The sequence below is a fragment of the Sminthopsis crassicaudata genome, chromosome 1 (assembly GCF_048593235.1).
Source record: "Sminthopsis crassicaudata isolate SCR6 chromosome 1, ASM4859323v1, whole genome shotgun sequence".
Taxonomy (NCBI): Eukaryota; Metazoa; Chordata; class Mammalia; order Dasyuromorphia; family Dasyuridae; genus Sminthopsis; species Sminthopsis crassicaudata.
This window is the reverse complement of record NC_133617.1, coordinates 468,892,047-468,912,616: the sequence shown is the minus strand read 5'-3', so window position 1 is coordinate 468,912,616 and position 20,570 is coordinate 468,892,047. Positions and strand designations below refer to the sequence as shown.

The following is a 20,570-nucleotide window of genomic DNA, read 5'->3' as shown; positions in this document are numbered from 1 at the left end:
GAGAAAGGGGTAGCCTTTTCCACCCTGGCAGGATGGCAACTGTTCCACACCTCTGGTTGTTTTTTCTGTGATATGTTTCCTTCTTTGGGCATATGTAACCACACAGCAATCCCAATATGGGCACTTCTACCCTTAGAGGCACTCTTGTGAGTCTGTGATGTCAGAGTTCCTAAGATCTTCATCTGATACTAGATGCATTATCAGAGATACCCCCTACACTTACTATAGTATTTCTTGAAGGAGAAGGACAAGCCCAAGTCCTGGTCTGGCTCACCAGAAAACATAGACCTGGAGAAAAATGTTTGAATAGTGCCAGACCTGAGGTAAAATGTAAAATGATTATTTGTTAGTCCTATATACAGTATCATATCTTAATATTTTAAATATCAAACTCCTGACAAAGCATAATAGTAGATATATTACTGCTGCTGCTTGTTTAACTTTTTATGTCAATGTGTACTGTGAGTCTTAAGTTCATTAAGCATTTCTTTTGTGTACAAGAGATTAAATAGTTGTCCTATACTTGATCTATATTATACATTAAGTACCTTTCTACTCCTCATTTTGGAGAGTCCCTAGACATGAGCCAAAACCTAAGGTTTGAATAATTTTCCCTAATTTTGCCATTATGGAATTGAAAAGATACAAAGTGTGCAAGGAAAAGATCCTAACTTTTTTGGCAGATGGTGAGACTCCCCCAAGATTGAATCTTCACATGGATTCAGAACTGAAAAAGACTTTGTAATGAAGATGGAAAGGATTCCTGGGCCCAGAAGCTGGAGTAAAGTGTCTTTGTCAAAATACAACAATGTAAATACAAAAGAAATCAGCAAATTTAAATATTGTGTCATTACATCTAGCCAAGTTTGGCCTCAAAGAAATGAGAAAATGCACCTTCCTCTCTTCTTTGGATAGTGGGAGGATATGAGTATAGAACATACTTATACTGTCAGACTCCACTGACATATTGAACTGCGTTTTCCCCTTAATATTTTATTTTTGTTATAAAGTTTGGCTCTCTGGAAAGGAGAAGGGGAAAAAGAAAATAAAGGTGATGTAAAAGCAAAAGACAAAGAAGGAAAGAAGGGATGAAGGATAAAAAAGAAAGGAAGAGGGGAAGAATGAAGGGAAGTGAGGGAAAGAAGAAGGAAGTTGTATCTTTCCATCACTTATTAAGAAATTAATCTGTATTAAATATTTGTGTAAATTCCTTCTATATTTCATATGTCAAACTTCCTGTGAGACAAAATTTTTTCCTACTCTACTATTTTTCTTCAGTGTCTTCATTAATTTTTTTCATGCAAAAGCTTTATACTTTTGATAGTCAACATTGTCTATTTTGTATTCTCTCTTTATTACTTATGCTTAAGTATGCTTAAAAATTCTCCCTCACCAGGTAGATTAGCACATCCCCATAATGCCACCTAACAGGACTGACAAATCTTATGAAATAGGAAGTTTTGATCTGCAACAGGCTAAACCAATCAAGTGTCCATATCATACTAAATCCAACACCAATAAAGCAAGCCATGGGAGCTTACCAGGTTGCTTAAAGAAACCTTCTTACCCAACCCAGTGGTACCAGTTCTCATCCTCATAAAGATTTTAAATAAAATCTTTATATTATATTATTTAAACAAATGTCAATAAAATGGTAATTATATACATGTTTGCTATTTTAATAAATATTTATATAAAAGCACAACTGATAGATTATATACTAATTTATGCTCAGTTACCAATGGTTAATCCACAGACTGCCATTCACTTAAAGTAAACAGATAAGCCTTTAACCATACACATATTTTTTATACTTTTTAGAGCTTTCATGGTTTTATGGCACAGACTATATGGGCATAGGCACAAATCAAATTAACACCTACAGATAACATATCTATATAAAAAGCTCAAGAATAATTAAAGATTTGCATTTCTTCTAAAAATAGAAATGAAAATAATTTTATAATTATATCTTTTCAAGAAAAAATGTATATATGCTGTAGAGCATGGTTAAAAGTAGATTTGCTGTCTTGACTAGTAACATACCTGTGGATTCTTCAATTTAGTAATAACTTTCCAGGCTTCATTCAATATCTGAAGTCGATCACTCTCAGGAGGATCAGCCAAAGCCAAGTTTAATCCCAATGAGCGAAAAAGGAGATGCTGAAGAAATATCAAATCATCTTGTTACTCTTGGTGGACAATGTGACATAAAGGAAGAAATACTACCTTCAGAGTCAGATGATCTATGTTCAAACCCCAGCTCTGCTACTTCCTCTCTGGATCTCTGTTTTTTATATAAATAAGCAACTAAATGACAGGAACATCCTTCCCTCTCTAAACCCTGGGATTTAAATCAGACATGTAAGGCTTTTTAAATGGAAGTAATTTAATTAATAACTCCCAAGGTTATTGTTTTGAATGTCTGCAATGTCCAGGCTAGCTTTCTGGAAGTCCTCCGGATGGGCATTGGTCTCAGCAGGATAGTCACCACGAGGATAGTCAGGAATAGAGTCTGAAATCTTTATTGTCTCCTTCACAGTCTGTTCACTCTGACTGACTGTATTCCTAGTTCTCTCAGCCCTTAAATACCCTATTACAATTATATCATTACAGCATACTGAGTATGTGCCAAATAGAGTGATTACATTATTATATCAAACTAGAATGATTACATAATTATATCATACTAAATATATGTGAACTAGAAAACCATTATCTCATCAATTCCACTGAGTTAACACCTTGTAAGTATTCTTGTTTCACGTATACTTCTCTAGAATTTCAGTCCTTTACAAATACCCATTTCTAAATCTCTGATAGAAAATGAAAAACTAAAAAAAAGGCCATTCTATTTCCTTCTGCTCTAATAGATAAAATATTCTACTGGATGGTCTTTCAGGATTACTTGTTCGTAGAATGTTTTTAAAATCTAGGACTAAAGTCTACAAAATTATTCCATGGAGAGTTATTCCAGAAAATTTAGTATTAGAATGCCTGATGTACAGCAATTACATATAATACATCAATCTCAATCTCTAAATCATCTTTAATTTTTTTTTACCAGAAATAGATACTATATTTATATTCTTTTTGGACTATGTTACCTACAACACTTGATTCTCTCTCCAGTGAGTTATCAATTACATACTGCTTATTTGTTCTCTCACTAAACATTAAGTCAAAAGCCTACCTTGGGGAATCCAGACTCATCACACTCTTTAATCATGCCGATAAAATCCATAGCCCTTGTAGCAATAAACTCAGCTCTGAATGCTGACATCACAGAATTCAACAGCAAAGCACTGCAAGAAACATTACACTAATCAACATTGCTTCCCATCAATCAAAGCCAATTTAATTTACAATTTACAGGGCTTTAATAAATTACTGACAGCAATTTAAAACATATTTAGGTTGATATAGAAATTTGTCTCACTTTATGGGGAAGTAGGAAGAGAAAGGGGAAGGGAAAGAAGGAGGCTAACAGAAAGGAAAATAGAAGCTAGATAAATCAAAAAGAAAGACCTTTCCCATTTCCAATTTCTATTCACATTACTTTATTGCTACTAAAAAAAAAAAAAAAAATTGGTTTCTACATGTGTGAACAAATAAATCCATGGTGACAAGGAAACTAAATTAATAAATGTCTAATAATTTCCCCTATCATAGTAGATTCTTCCCATGTTTTTTTCCAAGATGCCAATTTCCAAACTTACAAAAACTTTAATCAAAATTATAATGTAGAGTAAATCCTTCTCTTGCGAGAACCCTATATTCATAGAAGAATTTATCAAAACAATATTATTAAAATAAAAGCAATTAACAATTTTACATACAGTATACACAACTATATACAACTAACTAATTCAAATCCAGCCTCAAATTCTTCTTGGCTGTGTGACTCTGGATAAGTGACTTATAAAAAATATTTTTCATCAAAGTCTTCCTTTGGCTGTGGCTTCAAACTACCACATGAACTTGTGCTATTAATTTCTCACTGCTTCAGTTTATAAAGTGGAGATATTATTTACAAACTTTTCAAGTGTTTTTGAGAAATTAACATGTCAAAAGTACTATATGACCCTCAGTCACATTTACTGGCAGCAACTGCAGATTCTGTTTAAGCATTGGAGGAAAAACAGGAATCCTATGAACATTTATTCTGATCTCTCCCTACTCTGATGAAAGGAAACATGGCATGATGGATATAGAGTAAGAGTCAAAGCTAGCAATCCCTGGATTCAAATCCCACCTCTAAAATATACCAGTTCTGCAGTTCTGGATAAATTACTTAATATCTCGCTAATCTAGAGAGCTCTCTGAATTGTAGACAAGGTGCCAATCTGCACTGATGGAGGGAATTCCCTCATCTAGTATCTACACTAGTGAAAATCACCAGCATAGTAGCAGTTGTTTTCCTTGCTCTGATCTAGGGCACTCCCTATCTTTAGACCACACAATATGACACCCAATCTTACACTCCATTATATACTATTCTCTGTTTAACATGTTTAACTCTTGAGTCCTCAACTGGATAATCCAATCCTAAAGATCAGAGCTCATGTCTAGTACTTCTCTCTTATCCTAAATAGCACCTGGCACCAAGATAGTGGGTGCTCATTAAATGGCTATTGAACTAGACTGTACAGCTTCATAAAACAGAGCAAAAGGCTTTTCTAATAAACACAAAATAACCAAAATGCAAGGCAGAGCATACAAACCATACTTTCTTATTCTATCTGCTAGACATTGAAAAGCAGTTGCCTCTATGCATGTCTCTTAATTAAGTAGGAAGAAAAGGCTAAGTTTCTGAATGAATGACTTCTCTTTCTAATTAAATTAAGTGAGAATGATTGCTTACCCTCTCTAAAATGGCAATGAGGAAAAACAATAAAGTCTGATATCTTCTAAGGACAATCAAAAAAAGGTTAATAGTCTTGAAAACTGCTTCTGGTTGATCAGATGGAAGAATTTCAAACAGCCCTTCTGCAAGCATGTGTACAACTAGACCTGCCTCAGAATAGTCTGACTCATGTTCTAAGAATGACAGAATACTTACTTATTTCCTAGTTTCTTACACCTTTCCATCATTTCAGTAAGTAGAACCTAAGTGAATAATAATAAAAGTTTTGAGGTAAGTTAACCAAATGAACCATTCTTTATAGTAAAGTTTTAGGATAATTAAGTATTTTAAGTATAATTAAGCTTTGAAATCCTATATCTCTTTCAGAAACAGTTACCTTAATTCTCTCATTTGTTGTTTCCTCTCTCCCTATCCTATTCTTCCTAATGACTTCCCTCCCACAATTCTCCTCATGAATAAAGGGGAAAATTAATTGGATGCCAATTCCACATGCACTCAGTGGAAAATCTTCTATATACATTTTGATAATCATTGGTTCTAAATAGTATCTAACTCGCTGGAGACTCATAACAAATTCTTGTTGAATACTGAATAATTGAAAAGCTCTTAAGAAAATTGACCTTAAAATAGTCACTGTAAAAAAAAAAAAAAAAAAAAAAAAAAAAAAGTTAAGTATTTTCTAAGAGAAGGGTCAGCCAACAGGAAAATAGAAAAAATCTTGAATAGTGTTGCCAAGACTCATTTTAGACAACTATGAAGTAAGCAAAATTGTCTAAAGTGCTGTCCCATCTCTCCTACCAAAACTCAAAGTATATTATTTGTTGAACTACACTGAAAAGGAGTAGATATGGGCTTATATCCCAAAGAAATACTAAAGAAGGGAAAGGGACCTATATGTGCCAAAATGTTTGTGGCAGCTCTTTTTGTTGTAGCTAGAAACTGGAAGTTGAATGGATGTCCATCAATTGGAGAATGGTTGGGTAAATTATGGTATATGAAGGTTATGGAATATTATTGCTCTGTAAGAAATGACCAGCAGGAGGAATACAGAGAGGCTTGGAGAGACTTACATCAACTGATGCTGAGTGAAATGAGCAGAACCAGAAGATTGCTGTACACTTCAATGCTGTATGAAGATGTATTCTGATGGAAGTGGTTATCTTCAACATAAAGAAGATCCAACTCACTTCCAGGTGATCAATGATGGACAGAAATAATTACACCCAGAGAAGAACACTGGGAAGTGAATGTAAATTGTTAGCACTACTGTCTATCTACCCAGGTTACTTATACCTTCGGAATCTAATACTTAATGTGCAACAAGAAAATGGTATTTATACACATATATTGTATCTAGGTTTTATTGTAACACATGTAAAATGTATGGGATTGCCTGTCATCGGGGGGAGGGAATGGAGGGAGGGAGGGATAATTTGGAAAAATGAATACAAGGGATAATATAAAAAAAATTACTCATGTATATATATTGTGAAAAAAAATTCTAAATAAATAAAATAAAAAAAAAGAAAAGGAGTAGATATCCTTATTAAATCATACATCAAAAGATTCATCCCTTTCCTAGTATACCTCCCTAAATTCTGCTTCTTATCCTCAGCTGACTCCTAAATAACACTAAGTAATCTGGTACTTACCTGGGATTAACTAAGGCTACTGCTATAAAATATGACTTTTACTAGAAGTATCCACATTTGAATTAAGCACTTCAGAAAGTACCAACTAGCTTCTGGGGAGTTCCAATTAGGAAGAGAAGATAGTAAGCTTAGTTTCTTTGCATGCCTTCATGGAGGATGAAGACTTGATACATCACTTCTAAAAGAGCATATTGTGTAATTTGAATCATTTTGGGCATAAAGAGAATAATATGCTTTCACAACTTTGAATAAAATATGGATGTATTTAGCTACCTTCTTAGGGATTATGAAAGCATTTGAATTTTTTCTGGAAATACAAATATCTCTAAGCATAAATACAGCCAAAAAGCTATGTCTGGATTGTAGCCCTATTTGCCAAAGATTCTTCATCTAAAAAAAAATGACAAAGTTGATTGCCTTTGGCAAGATAAATATTAGCTCAAACCAAACTATGATTTAAGGAAGTCTTTTGGCAGTGATAAACCACTGTAAAATCTGCAGTTTGGCCAATTTGTCCTTGGCTTATACTTCATATTTTGTTGAGATACTCACCAAGCCTCACTTTCTTCATTTATAAAATAGGGGTTATACCTATAGTGGCTATCCCACAGGGTAACAGATAAAGTGTTTAAAGAGTTAGACAAATGTCAGTGACTATCCCCAAAATGTGGTGTAGGCACAAATGTTTTTTTTTGTTGTTTTGGGGGGGCTTTTTTGGTATAATTAAATCTATTTTGAATAGAAGAATTGGAGAACTAGTGAAAACTTTCATAAAACCAGAATAATTTTTTTAATAAGTAATTCTCTCCTGGTTTATCTGTTTTATAATTTCAAATCTGCGGGATCAAATTTTTCCTCAAGTGGAAGCATAATTTACATTATTTTAAAATAGTAAACTTCAATTTGAGCAGCTACTTACCTTTTTCAGTATTAAATTAAAATGAATACATATTTATGAAGTTCCTGTTATGTACACAGTACTATGTACACAAAGACAAAAAAAAGTCTCTGTCTTTGAACCAGCAAGGGTCATCATGCTATAGGATAAACTACAAATCTTAGAGTCAGCAAAAGATGAGTGCAAATCCACCTTCAGATGACTACTATCTATATGACCTTTGGCAAGACACTTAGTCTCTCAACTTCAGTTTCTCCATCTGCAAAACTGGAATACTAAAAGTACCCACTTCTCAGGTTTATATTGAAGATGCTCTAATTCAACCTGTATTATTCTTGTGTTTGTAAAACATGACCTTTTTTTTTTTTAAGATGTCACATTTAGAGTTAAATGATCCCCAAATCAGAATTTATTATGATTCAAATGATGTAATTTTTAGTCACTTCTGACTTTCCCAGGAAAGATTTATTCCTAGTTCCCACTGACACCCTTTGAGAACACTCAGGCTTGGGGCCGCGAGGTGGCGCAGTGGATAGAGCACCAGCCCTGAATTCAGGAGGTCCCGAGTTCAAATTTGGTCTCAGACACTTAACACTTCCTAGCTGTGTGACCCTGGGCAAGTCACTTAACCCCAGCCTCAGGGGGAAAAAAAAAGAATATTCAGGCTTAAGATAAAAATCAGAATACCTTGTGATATTGTTCTTTTTAATACTCCAATAAGCCTTTTTTAATCTTCCTACAATCCCACATGACCTGCATCCAAAAATATTTTTTTCTATCAATGTATTTTAACCTAACACTATGTACTTCTTTCACTTTACACTCATAATTTATCATGTAATATGATAATTTATGTTTATGTATGTTCCCTTACTATTAATAAGACCATTGCAAAGGTAATGATTATTTCCTCTACAGTGCCTCATAAGTAGTTGACTCTAAAATATTCACAGAATAAATTATGTTGATTTCTTTTTCTTCAAAGCATATGAGAAACAAAATTCTCTTGTTTTCAACAATACTTAACACAATCTTAAATACTCTCCTGAATACATTGACTGCCATATTTCTCTATAATAAAATCACTATTAAAATTCAAAGAATGAAAACTGAAGATGAGGAAGAATGTCTACATACTCTAAAATAATCTTCAGTTCAGAATAACCAAATATAATTCAATTAAACAAATATCTATTTGAAACCTATATATACTAGGCTAGATGCTGTGGGTAATAGTCTATTCACAGAGATTCATTATTAAATTGGTAAAATAAAACAAGTACATAAAAAGTTAAGTAAAAATAAAGAGGTTAAGTAACTCTTCAAGATAACAGCAAAAATGCCATGAAACCCTACATAATTATCATGTTAGTGATAATGATAAATACTTTAGGTGTTTAAAGGAAGAAGAAAGCACTTCAGAGTGAGATGGTGAGGAAGATTATGTGGCAAGGAACATTTCTTCACAAAGTTCTATGACTTGAGTCTTCTCAATCATGAAAGGTTTCTGTGATTAGACTTTCATCAGTTCTACTTGGCATTAAACAAGAAAAACTAAGAGAAATTTAGCTCTTGACATTTATTATTATATTTTTAATCTTCAATTATCCCAAAATTAAAGAAAATTGACCTTATCAATATAGCAACATCTTCATTATGGTATTTAAATTACTTTCAATTTCGATATCATTCTTGGGACAAATATAACTCCAAATCCTGAACACCAGGCAAAGTATTAAAAATGTTTCAAAAAGATGAGTCAAAGTGATTTTGACAATATGCCTTCTTCAGAGAAAAAATTATGAATTTAAATATATTTATGTTTAGAATAATTATGAATATAAAAATAAATACAATAAATATGAACTTTCATTTTAAAGTATTTGTATAAGGAAATTACCTCAGGAGCATGATAAGCAATGCATTGCAAAATCCAATCAATAGCAGGAGAGTACAAAGTAAGATACAATGGAATCTCCACCCCTTGTACCACCAACTGATTCTGAACTGTATCCCCATGAATCTAAAGAAAACACAAACATATAAAATATATGTTTATTCACATATAAATATATGTATCTTTCATATTAATAAATTATAAAGATAAATTTATTTATGTAAATTAGTATGTCTATTTATATGGGGCAGCTAGATAGCTCAATGGACAGAGGCAAGGCCCCAAATCAGGAAAACCTGAGTTCAATCCAATCTCAGACACTTCCTAGCTACATGACTCTAAACAACACATTTAAGCTCTGTTTGCCTTAATTCACTAGAGAAGGAAGTGGCAAATACTGCAGTATCTTTGCCAAAAAAACAACCAATGGATATAGTATGATCCAAGTAATCACAAAGAGTTGGACATGACTGAACAAATGAACAAAAACATACATATGTACATGTGTGTACACACACACATAACCACAAACTACTTTTCTGAATAAAAAAGTAATATATCAAAGAGAAAAATTAAACAATGAATAATGAATACTTGGGTGGGCATTTTTGCATAGTTCTCTTTCAGATTGTTAAAGCTATTAAAAATATGCCCAAAGTTTCTAACTTCACTTAGTTCACTTAACTTAGAATTATATATAACAAGGCTATTAAGAGGATAAAAACAGACAGAAGACAGTAAGGACAAAACTAATGATTTTTTTTTTTTTTAAATTTTCTTACCTGTTTAAATGTAAGCAGGAAGTCAAAAAAGTTCTTATTTAGACTTTCTTTAAGATGTGGAGCTACTTCCATCCCAACCTACAGCCAAATAAAAGTAAAATCATTTTTTGAACTTTTTAGCAATTGATATTTACAAATAAATGTCTAAGGAACCAATCAATAGAGAACTCCTAAGTAGAATATACTGCTCAGTTTATTTATGATATTCTCTCCCTCTACAGAAATAACAAATGTCATTCAGTTGTTAGAAGATAACCAATCAATTAAGAGAGGTTTTCATTACAAGTTCTACTTTATAATGTTTCACTGCTGTGGTTATTTCCTTCACAGATGTAAGACTACAAACCCTGATAGGCTTTAACAGACCATTTTAGTGAATTACCATGGCAATCCTTCCTTTGCTTTCCCCCATTTCCTCCCCCCCCCCAAAAAAAAAGGATCTAACCAAATCCTAGAGATCAAACTTCTGGGTTAAGTCTGTGAGAAGGTAGCTAAAATGGTTTTCTAATAGTCTATACCATTAAAGTTTTTTTGTTTGTTTGTTTTGGTTTTTTGCTTGATATAATCAGCCAGAACTTGCACTTAAATGGTACAGGCTTTATGAATTCAAAGTCACTTCCATGCTAAAACACTATAGTTTTTTGGTGGAGTTTGAGATCACTTTAAATAACAAATTAATTCCTTCTGTAACACCAAATTAGTTCCTTATAGAATCATCAATGAAGAAGTAAATTTTTACTTTTTAAAAAACAATGTTTAACATAAAATAAAATGTGAAACATATTACAGTATAAATCCAATAATTACAAGAATCAGTTATTCAAAACAGCAGTTTCACATTTGTAGTTGGAGAGAGAAGCTAATTAATTATAAGGTATGTAATAAATGTGTGTTAAATATATGGGGAAAGGTGTGGGATTAAATAATAGCAGTGGCAAAAACCTACATGAAAGTGAGATTATGCCACATAAAAGTAGTTAATAAAATTGGGAATCAAAGCAATTTGAAAACTCCATTTTTATCATTAAAATGTAGTGACAAAAAAAAAAAAAAAAAAACTTCTGGGAAGAAAGGGTGTTCAAAACAATAGAATGGTAATGTTTAGTGAGACAAAGGCTGTAAATCACTTTGAACTCACCTGAGAAAGGGTGATCATCAAGTCAAATTAGCCATTATGAATAATGTATATAAAAAGTGAAATGTTGAAAATAAGAGTTCTGAGTAAAAGGATCTAAAGAGAAATGTTACACCAAGTTACATAGTATTTTGACTGCCTCCCATTCGACTTAATCATACCAGAGAGGATGGAATAATTATCTGTTAGGCACCAGAGGCAGCAAAGAAAGGAACTGGGGACAAGTAGCACAAGAAAAGGAGAAGGAGATAACGACTCAAAAGAAAAGTTAATCATACTTTCCTTTTATAAACAGTCCCTTCCCCACACCCACTCCCCATGCTACCCACTCAAATCTTTTGTTTATTTCTTCCCAAGGAAAGTAAATGAGCAGCTTGGACTATGTTTTGGGTGAGGATCACTTTTCCTCAATAGGGCACTGATAGCATGTTCATCTCCCACTAGGGCTTTCTACATCTGTCTCAGATTATTCCTCCATGAATTAATGGGCTATCACTTACACTCAATATTAAAAAACCTTTATATCTACACAACGTGAGGATCCTACATTTATTAGGATAATATCAAAGGCAGTACCTTCATCACTAGCCTCTCACTCCTGAGAAGCAACATTTTAAAGTTACAGCCACTACTGACTAATAAAAGATAGTTTGTATGTAATGCTATCATTGCCAACCTTCCTCATTTCTTTCTTCAAGAGAATATAAATTTGAAAGAACAAGGTTCTCCCCACCTAATTAATTATTCATAAGCAAGAAATAGCATTAAGGTACAAGAAGAATCATTTAAAATATATTAACTTATTGTAATTAACTGCCACCCTGCCACAAAGCCTAGTACAATCTTTGCAAATAATAAGTGCTAAGTAAATGTTGACTGATTAAGGGATTCAAAACTCATAAGCGTTGAAGAAAACATTGTGTATATATCACATTTCTAAGTAGTTTATAAAAATATACCACATGCTTTAAATGTGTAGAGATATATCGATATATTATGGAGGGAAAAAAGCCCAGGCTTAAAGTATTTTTTGTATCTTCTATTATCAGTATTTTTTTTAATCTTTTAAGGTCTTTATAAAGTGCATATCTCATTTATTTTGAAGGTAATTGAGATTATCTGATTTTTTTTTTTTGTTACCAATTAAGAGACCATATGAATATTGTATCCTGGGAAAAGAAGGAATAAAAACCTATAGACAATCTATTTGATTTAATAACAAACTATAGCTTTATTCTCAAAGTATTTTTTAATGCTCACTAGTTTGTTTTAAAAGCTAATAATGCTGATAGCAACATTACTGTGATGCTTCCACTTGACTTAGCAGTTAACTCTGAATTTTCAAAGGCAACCAAATACAATTTGGGGCAGGTTCTATGATACTAGAATAATTTTGAACATGGCCTTGCTAGACCCAGCCAAGTTAAATTCTAAGAAGTTCACCATAAAAAGATTTAAGTATCAGGGAATGAATATATTTAGCCAAAGAAACCAATGAAACCATATATCTACCAAAGCAACATGGGGCTATCACCTCCATTAATAGAATATCAACTCCTCAGAGGGCAGAGACTGTTTCATTTTTGCTTTTGTTCACAAGACACCTAACATAAAGTCTTAATACTTAATAAGTGCTTACTGAATTGAACTAGAGAAAGTATCCTTATCATGTAATCACAGACCTTTAGAACTATTATAGGAATACTGATGTTTATAAACCATTAACCTTTGTTCACTGAACAATAAGAAACCTGGCAGTTTCCAAATGGAAACTGAATTATTTCAATACTTCAAAAACTAAAGGGTTTTCAAGTACTTAATCAACCCATAATCCCAATCAGATTGTCAAACTGAAACAAGTAAAGCACAGTGTCAGTGCTGCGACAAATTTTGCTACCTGTCACATAATGTTCTAAAGGTAGTCTCCATACTTTGCAAGTGCCAATGATCAAGTTGTTCCCAAGTCCCTTCTTGAACACATCAAATAAAAGTTGTTGGGTTTTTGAAATGTTTTTTGTGTCGATAAAAGTCAATCTAATGATGATTTATAATTTTTAGCATTCTATTTTTGCCTTCCAATTCAGAAAGAACTGAAAAAAATTAACCCTGAAAAAAAGTTGATATTTATGATCTTATCTAATTAGTTAATCAAATTAGACTATTGTGAGATTAAACAACAGCCATGGCTTAAGGAGTGTCTTCTGTTGAAAATTCATTCACTACAATTAGCAGTTAATAAAGTCATTCTTTCAATGTCTTATTAAGTGGTAGAAAAGGAGACATGTGAGCATTTAAGGAAACATCACATACATACATACATTTTAAATAGCATTCATTAAGTCAAAGCCTACCCTGCACAGATATGCCCTGGCATATACTGAAACCAAAGGGTCGCCAATTCCTCTAATCATGCATGTCAGTCTTGGGAGACATTCTGAAATTCCTCTGTTAGAAGCAAAAGAAGAAAAAAGTCAATATTATACAGAGATTTAAGGATATAATTTTTTCAGAATATAAATCTAAGACTTATTTAAATTTTCAACAAAGTGGAGCAGCTAGGCAGAAGTTGTTTGGGGACCAATTAAGGTCAATATCTTAAGACTTTTATATTTTTTTGTTTGTTTGTTTTTTTGCAGAGGCAATTGGGATTAAGTACCTTGCCCAAGGTCACACAGCCAGGAAGTGTTAAATGTCTGAGGTCACATTTGAAAACAAGTCCTCCTGATTTAAGGGCTGGTGCTCTATCCACTGCACCACATAGCTGTTCCTAGCTTAAGACTTTTAAAAGACATTTTTGTACACATTCCTCCTCCGTGTTGATTGCAATCCTTTTTCCTTTTGCAAGTCTCCAACTCTACCCTTATACCAGGAGATGATAGAATTTTACTTTTCTGAGATTTTCTTCCCTCCCTTCATGTCAAAACTTGGCATCTTTTCTCCTTCTTTCCTTCTTGGTGGTCTTTAAGGGAAAGATGGTCCTCCTCCATGCCCTACCTAAAGTTTCCACTTGTATTTTTCATCCTGTCCCTGTCTCTTCCAAGATTTTGTTTTATCAATCATTCCCTCTCTCTTCAATCTATGCCCATCTACTGACATTTTCTCCTGTGTCAAGATGGGATGAAGGTGGGGGACTCTTCCTTAACCCTGTTATCTCTTTCAAAATATTGTCATCTTCCCTCCCCTTTCCTTTACCACTAAACTAATTTTTTTTAAATTGGCCTATACTCACTTGTCTTTACTTCAACTCACTCCAACTCCCAGTAATCTGGCTTTCATCTACAACCACTCAAGTAAAACTCTTCTCTCAAAATAAACAAATGATCTTTTGATTACAAATTTCAATGGTCATTTTTCTCAGAGTCCTCTGGTCTTTTGGTTGTATTTGACACTACTGATTATTCCTCTTTTTAAGCTTCTATAATACAAATCTTCCTTGGTTCTCTTCCTGCCTCAATTATTCCTTCTCAATTTCTTTCATTCATGTTCCTCTTCTGATTCACTAAATTAATTCTAAATGCTCTATCCACAGCCCTCGATTCTTCTCTATTTAGAGACTCTATTCTGTCCTTTGGCAAAATCATGCATCCCTACTGTTAGCACAGTGTTCAGAATGTAGCAGGCATTAAAGAAATACCTATTGATTTCAATAATCACCTCTTTATGAAGATGACTAACTTCTATACAGTTAGCCCTCATCTCTCAGGAGTTCATGCCTGCATTTCCAACTTGCTCTTTGGATATCCATAGAAATAGCTCAAAACCAACACCTCAAACCTAATTGTCCAAATCATTCCTTCTCTCTCTTCAATCTATGCCCATCTACTGACATTTTCTCCTGTGTCAGGAGAAACCAACAATAATTTCCTATTTCTGTTTGTGGCAGCACTAAAATTCCCAATCACTTAAACTAGAAAGCTCCAAGCCACTGTCAAAAAGAGTGTTTTGACTCTTCTCTTTCTTAATCCCCAATATCCAACAGATTGCCAAGTCTTATTGATTCTACCTCAACATTTTCTCCCAAATATCTTCTTCCTTTTATTCACAATGACACCAACATAGTCCAGACTCTGGAAAGACTATTATATTTGTCTTCAGTTACTTCCTTATCCAATCCATTCTTCATACAGCTGCCAAAATAATCCTCCTAATGCACACATCTAATCATTTGTTATTTAAAGTTCCTTAACTGCTTCCCCCAGAATAAAGGAAAAACTATAAATTCATTAGCCTGGCACTTAGAGCTCTTTATAATTTGGCTCCAACCCACTTTTCCAGGCTTTCAGCTATTCCACTTCAGGAATTCAATTTTCCAGTTAAACTAGACTTTCACTTTTCCACAATCCTACCTTGCATTCTTCCACCTCTATGCATTCTTATAATTTGTCCCTAAGCTGGAAATATACTCCACTCGCTCCCATCTATACTTGATGAAATACTTCAGTTCCTTCAAAACCCAAATTGGATGTCCTCCATACAATCTTGAATGATTACCTCCCTAAATTAAATAGCCTTCTCCATCTATAAAATTTAATGACATTTTGTACAGATGTCTCTATAGCAATCATTATATTCTAATTTCCATCAAACATTTTGTGCCCCATTTTTATCACCAAACTTTAATCAAGTTAAACAGTATTTTGCACAAAATAGATTTTTATAAGTGTTTGATAAATTGATATCATTCTATCACTGCTCTCCAACTAGAATAAATTCAATAAACTACTTATATAAAAGATTCATCTCAATTTCACAACTTTATTAGTTTCTTTCCATCTCTACTTCCCTTCTCTTTAAGTATTATTTTTTTTTCCCATTCCCTTCCTTTAAACTGAGTCCATTTCTTTTTTTGGATACAATATACTATAACTTGTTTATCAGGCTTAATTTACAAGGTGATCCTAGTCAATAGAACTAATGATGGCTTTATTCTATGATTCTGGTTTTTCCTATCCAGGGAAGTTATCATTCACTATTAAGTATTTCTTGAGCATCAATATCATCCTAAAAAACTATATCAAATATACTATGATCCAACTTTAACCCAGTTAGGCTGAATAACAAATAAAATCAATAAAAATTTATTAGAAATCTAGGCTGTACATCATACCATATGTAGTTCCCATACTCAATTTATAGTCTATTTAGTATTTGGCCATGTTTCTAAACATTATACTATCACTACTAAAAGTAGAACTATAGCCAACATAACAGCCTCAACAAACATCAAAATTAAAATACTATGATTCAGAATTTTTACTGCTCTACATATCTGGCCCTATTCTTACGTTTTGGACAAAAATTTGTTGCAGTTCAGGATGGCTGCTTCCACATAGCTACAACAAAATGTTTAAGGAAAAAATACTTATGATATATCCTCCTTGGTAGAAAAGGAGGAGAAAACCAAACTATTTATGAATTAAAACAATGACACTATTTCCCATTTGGCTGACATTTTTTGTATTTTATGCTTTTTTGTTGATGTTCAGTTGTTTTCAGTCATGATTAACTCTTTGTGACTCCATTTGGAATGATTTGCCATCTCCTTCTCCAGTTCATTTTATAAATAAGGAAACTGAAGCAAATGAAAGGGTAAGTGACTTGCTTAGGGTCACACAGCTAGTAAGTGTGATTTGAACTCAGGAAGATGAGTCAGTCTTCCTGACCCCAGGCCCAGCTTTGTATTTACTCTACCCACCTAGCTACCCAACTAAATGCTTACTTTATAAAATTGTTGTGAGAATCAAAAGAGATAATAAATGTAAAGTGTTTGACAAATTCAAAATATTATGCAAGTGTTAGCAATTACTATTATTACATTCTGTTTTCTAAATTGCAAAGTTAAATTTTAAATAAACATGGAAAATTATGTTATCTAGTTACATTCTGAAATAAAATAGAAAGTGGGGATTTGATAATTAAAACTATTGTAATGCACTACACAATTAAGATTCAGTTAGCATAAGAGTAATATTCTTCATTAAAAGGCAAAGAGCTTCTAATTTGGTATGTTCTCTTATTTTTCAAACTAACAAACCAACTAGTTTCAAACAAACTATGGACAATTTTCCACAGAATATTTATTATATGACTGCTGTTAACAGAACCGAACCTTTAAATCTATCTTTAAAGTCACCAGGAAATCAATTCTGATGAACATAGCTCTTTTCAACAATGAAATGATTCAGGCCATTTCCAAAAGAGTTTTGATGGAAAGAGCCAACTGTATCCAGAGAGAGGATTGTGGAGATCAAGTGTGAATCACAACATAGTATTTTCACTCTTTGTTGTGTTTGCTTGCATTTCATTTTTCTCATTTTTTTTTCCTTTTTGATCTGATTTTTCTTGTGCACCATTATAATTGTAGAAATGTGTACAGAAGAGATGTACATGTTTAACATACATTGGATTACTTTCTGTCTAGGGGAGGGGATGAGGATAAGAAAGGGAAAAAAATTTGGAACACAAGGTTTTGCAAGGATGAATGTTGAAACTTATCTTTGCATACATTTTGAAAATAAAAAGTTTTAATTTTAAAAAAGACAAAAAATAAATGATAGGGAAAAAAAGGATACAATCTAGGAATAAGTTCCCTGATTGAAGCAATCTTGAAAAACCAATTTAAGCAAGTTTCTTTGGCCGTGTCATTTACGTTTTCTGGAGAAAAGTGATCTGTAACATAAAAGTAAACATCTGTAAGAATTTTTTTCCTAGATATGGGATCTCTGCACTGAACACTCTATAACAGTGAAACTTTTGCCATGAAACATAGAACTGTGATACGGAATTTTAATATTCTTATTTCCTCTTCTCTCTTCTTCCTCCAATGATACAAATGTGTTCTATACCCACAAATAAATGATTTTGTACAACTCAAACTGGGAAGCACATTCTGAAAGGTTGGAGTATTTAAGAAATATGTTTAACAGCTTAAAATAAAATCTCAACTTTTTAAAGAATCACATTAGCCAAAAATGCCAAGGCCTTTTGGAATTAAACCTAGATAGGAAACTCCAATACTGGTATATTAATATTTTACTCACCTGGAATCTCAGTAACATCACTACAAATCATTGAAAAAAGATTTCTGTGAGAGAACAAATAATGTGTAATTGTTCATTTTAAATTATCTTTCAAAACATAATGGCACCTAGCTACTTCTGAAACTGATCCAAAAGAGAGATATTTAATTAGTTTTTAAAGCAACAAATGTTTGCAGAGGATTTTTCTGCCATTGTTCCTAGCACTTGGTGACAGATTAGAGTGATAAATTTGGTACATATTCATCAATAAGAAAAATTCAAAAAGCATTGAAAGCAAAGAACAATAGCTAATCATAGCTGCCTGAAATTAAAAGATGTTATATTGAGCTATTTTTGGCATTCTATATTTTCTACATTTCTACAATGTACATATATATACATTCTACATTTCTATAATTTCTACAATTCTACATTTCTACATAAAATACTCTTTTAATAAGAGTCATTCATACAACATTAAGTACCACACTTGTCATATACAAAAAGTAATGAAAACATTAAAATGTACAGGATGATATAATCACCTTCAAAAGTACTTATTTCAGGGCAACTAGATGGCACAATGAATAGAGTACTAGCCCTGAAGTCAGAAAGACCTGAGTTCAAATCTGGCCTTAGATACTTAACACTTCCTAGCTATGTGACCCTGGGCAAGTCATTTGACCCCAATTGCCTCAAGGAGGAAAAAAAGCACTTATTTCTCTCTAGAAAGAATAAAGAGACTTGGGGATATTTTGTTAATGTCTTTGTTAACTGTCAGTATTGAATTGTTTTGTAATTTCCCTTCATATAGTTAAAGAATGTGATTTATGAAATTTTAGATAACATCTAGAATCAGTCCATATAATACCTGAGAAATCATTGTTCTGGCTCTGCCAAGGCAACTGCAGGTGATGATGATCTGAAAGACTGATACTACCTCCTGCTAAATGAGTTTTTAAGCTGATAATTTTGTATGGCTCGAAAATTCTATTATAAATATTCAAATTGCCTAAGACCCATCTCTGATCTAGATCAATTCTCATTTAATAGAAAGGAAATTGAGACTTCAAGATGCTGAATGCTTTGCCTAAGATAACACAGAAAGTTTGTGGTAGAGCAAGGACTGGAACCCAAGTTTCCAGTCCTCTATTCTAGGGTTTGTTTGTTTGTTTGTTGCTGAGGCAATTGCGGTTAAGTGACTTGGCCAGGGTCACACAGCTAGGGAGTGTTAAGTGTCTGAGGCCAGATTTGACTTCAGAGCTGATGCTCTATTCACTGTGCCACCTAGCTGCCCCTATTCTAGGGTTCTTTATACTACATCATCCTAAGACTAACATATTTGAAAACACTGAAAATTACACTAGAAATATGTTGCACTAAGTCTAAAGAATATATGCTAAGTATGTATGTGTGGTCAATCAATAATAAAGTTTGACACTAAACTTGAAAACAGTATACTAGACCATTTTAGGAAAAAATTTATTTTGAATAAAATCAGATTTTTTTTTCCAGAGGGATAATCACATTTTTAAAATTATAGCCAGAAAAACTTTTGACTAACAAAGAGCAGAGATGTTTCCTTTCCTGCTCTAATTATTCTGATATTATGCTTGTTTTTCCATCAGGACACCAAGCTTATGTGGAAATATGAGAGGAAGAAAAATGTAATTCATTACATCTGCCAATTTCCACCCCCAATAGCTAAAGGTTTATTATATAACAGTGCTACAGGGTGTGAGGTCATCTTAGTTAAAATCTGCCCTAACTGCCAAGTCAGTTAAGGATACTGCTAATACAAAAACAGCAAAAATCAGTTTCCGGGAACATGAAAGACTAGTCTAATCACTAATAAGAGAAATTAAAGTGAAAATACTAAGGTAGTAATACTTCATAACCCTTGAAAGAAACCAAGATAATAAAGGCAATAGTGATGAGAGATTGTAAATTGGCCTAATGACTTTGAAAACCAATTTGAATTTTGTGAGAAGAGTTATTCAATTATTCACATACCTTTTGACCAAGCAATTTTCCTATTGATCATATAGTCGAAAGGAAGAAGAAAGTCAGAAGCAGGGAGGAAAATTCTAGGTATGTACAACACATGTATGTAAATAAGGAGGTATGCAAGTATATATGTGTATGTAATAGCAAAACAATGGGAACAAAGTGAGAATTAATGATGAGGGCACAGCTGGGCAAATTGCAATATCCAAATAATGCCAAAACAAACACTGACTGCAAGGAATTCTGGAAGTGATGGGAAAATCCATATGAAGTGATACAATGTAAAGCAAGTAGAATAAGCAAAGTAATATAT

The 20,570-nt window shown here is 32.9% G+C and overlaps 1 protein-coding gene across 4 annotated transcripts in view; it reads right to left on the bottom strand.

Annotated features, from left to right (window-relative positions):
- Positions 1–20,570, bottom strand: part of VPS35L (VPS35 endosomal protein sorting factor like) — a 112,286-nt gene that overhangs the window by 56,335 nt on the left and 35,381 nt on the right. For all 4 annotated transcript variants that reach the window (XM_074280929.1, XM_074280928.1, XM_074280931.1 and 1 more), the window contains 8 exons: positions 17,804–17,900; positions 16,517–16,564; positions 13,583–13,676; positions 10,097–10,174; positions 9,318–9,440; positions 5,063–5,109; positions 3,194–3,305; positions 2,047–2,163 (listed from right to left, as the gene is read on the bottom strand). In XM_074280929.1, the coding sequence (XP_074137030.1) occupies positions 2,047–2,163; positions 3,194–3,305; positions 5,063–5,109; positions 9,318–9,440; positions 10,097–10,174; positions 13,583–13,676; positions 16,517–16,564; positions 17,804–17,900 (716 nt within the window). The remainder of the gene's footprint in view (positions 1–2,046; positions 2,164–3,193; positions 3,306–5,062; positions 5,110–9,317; positions 9,441–10,096; positions 10,175–13,582; positions 13,677–16,516; positions 16,565–17,803; positions 17,901–20,570) is intronic.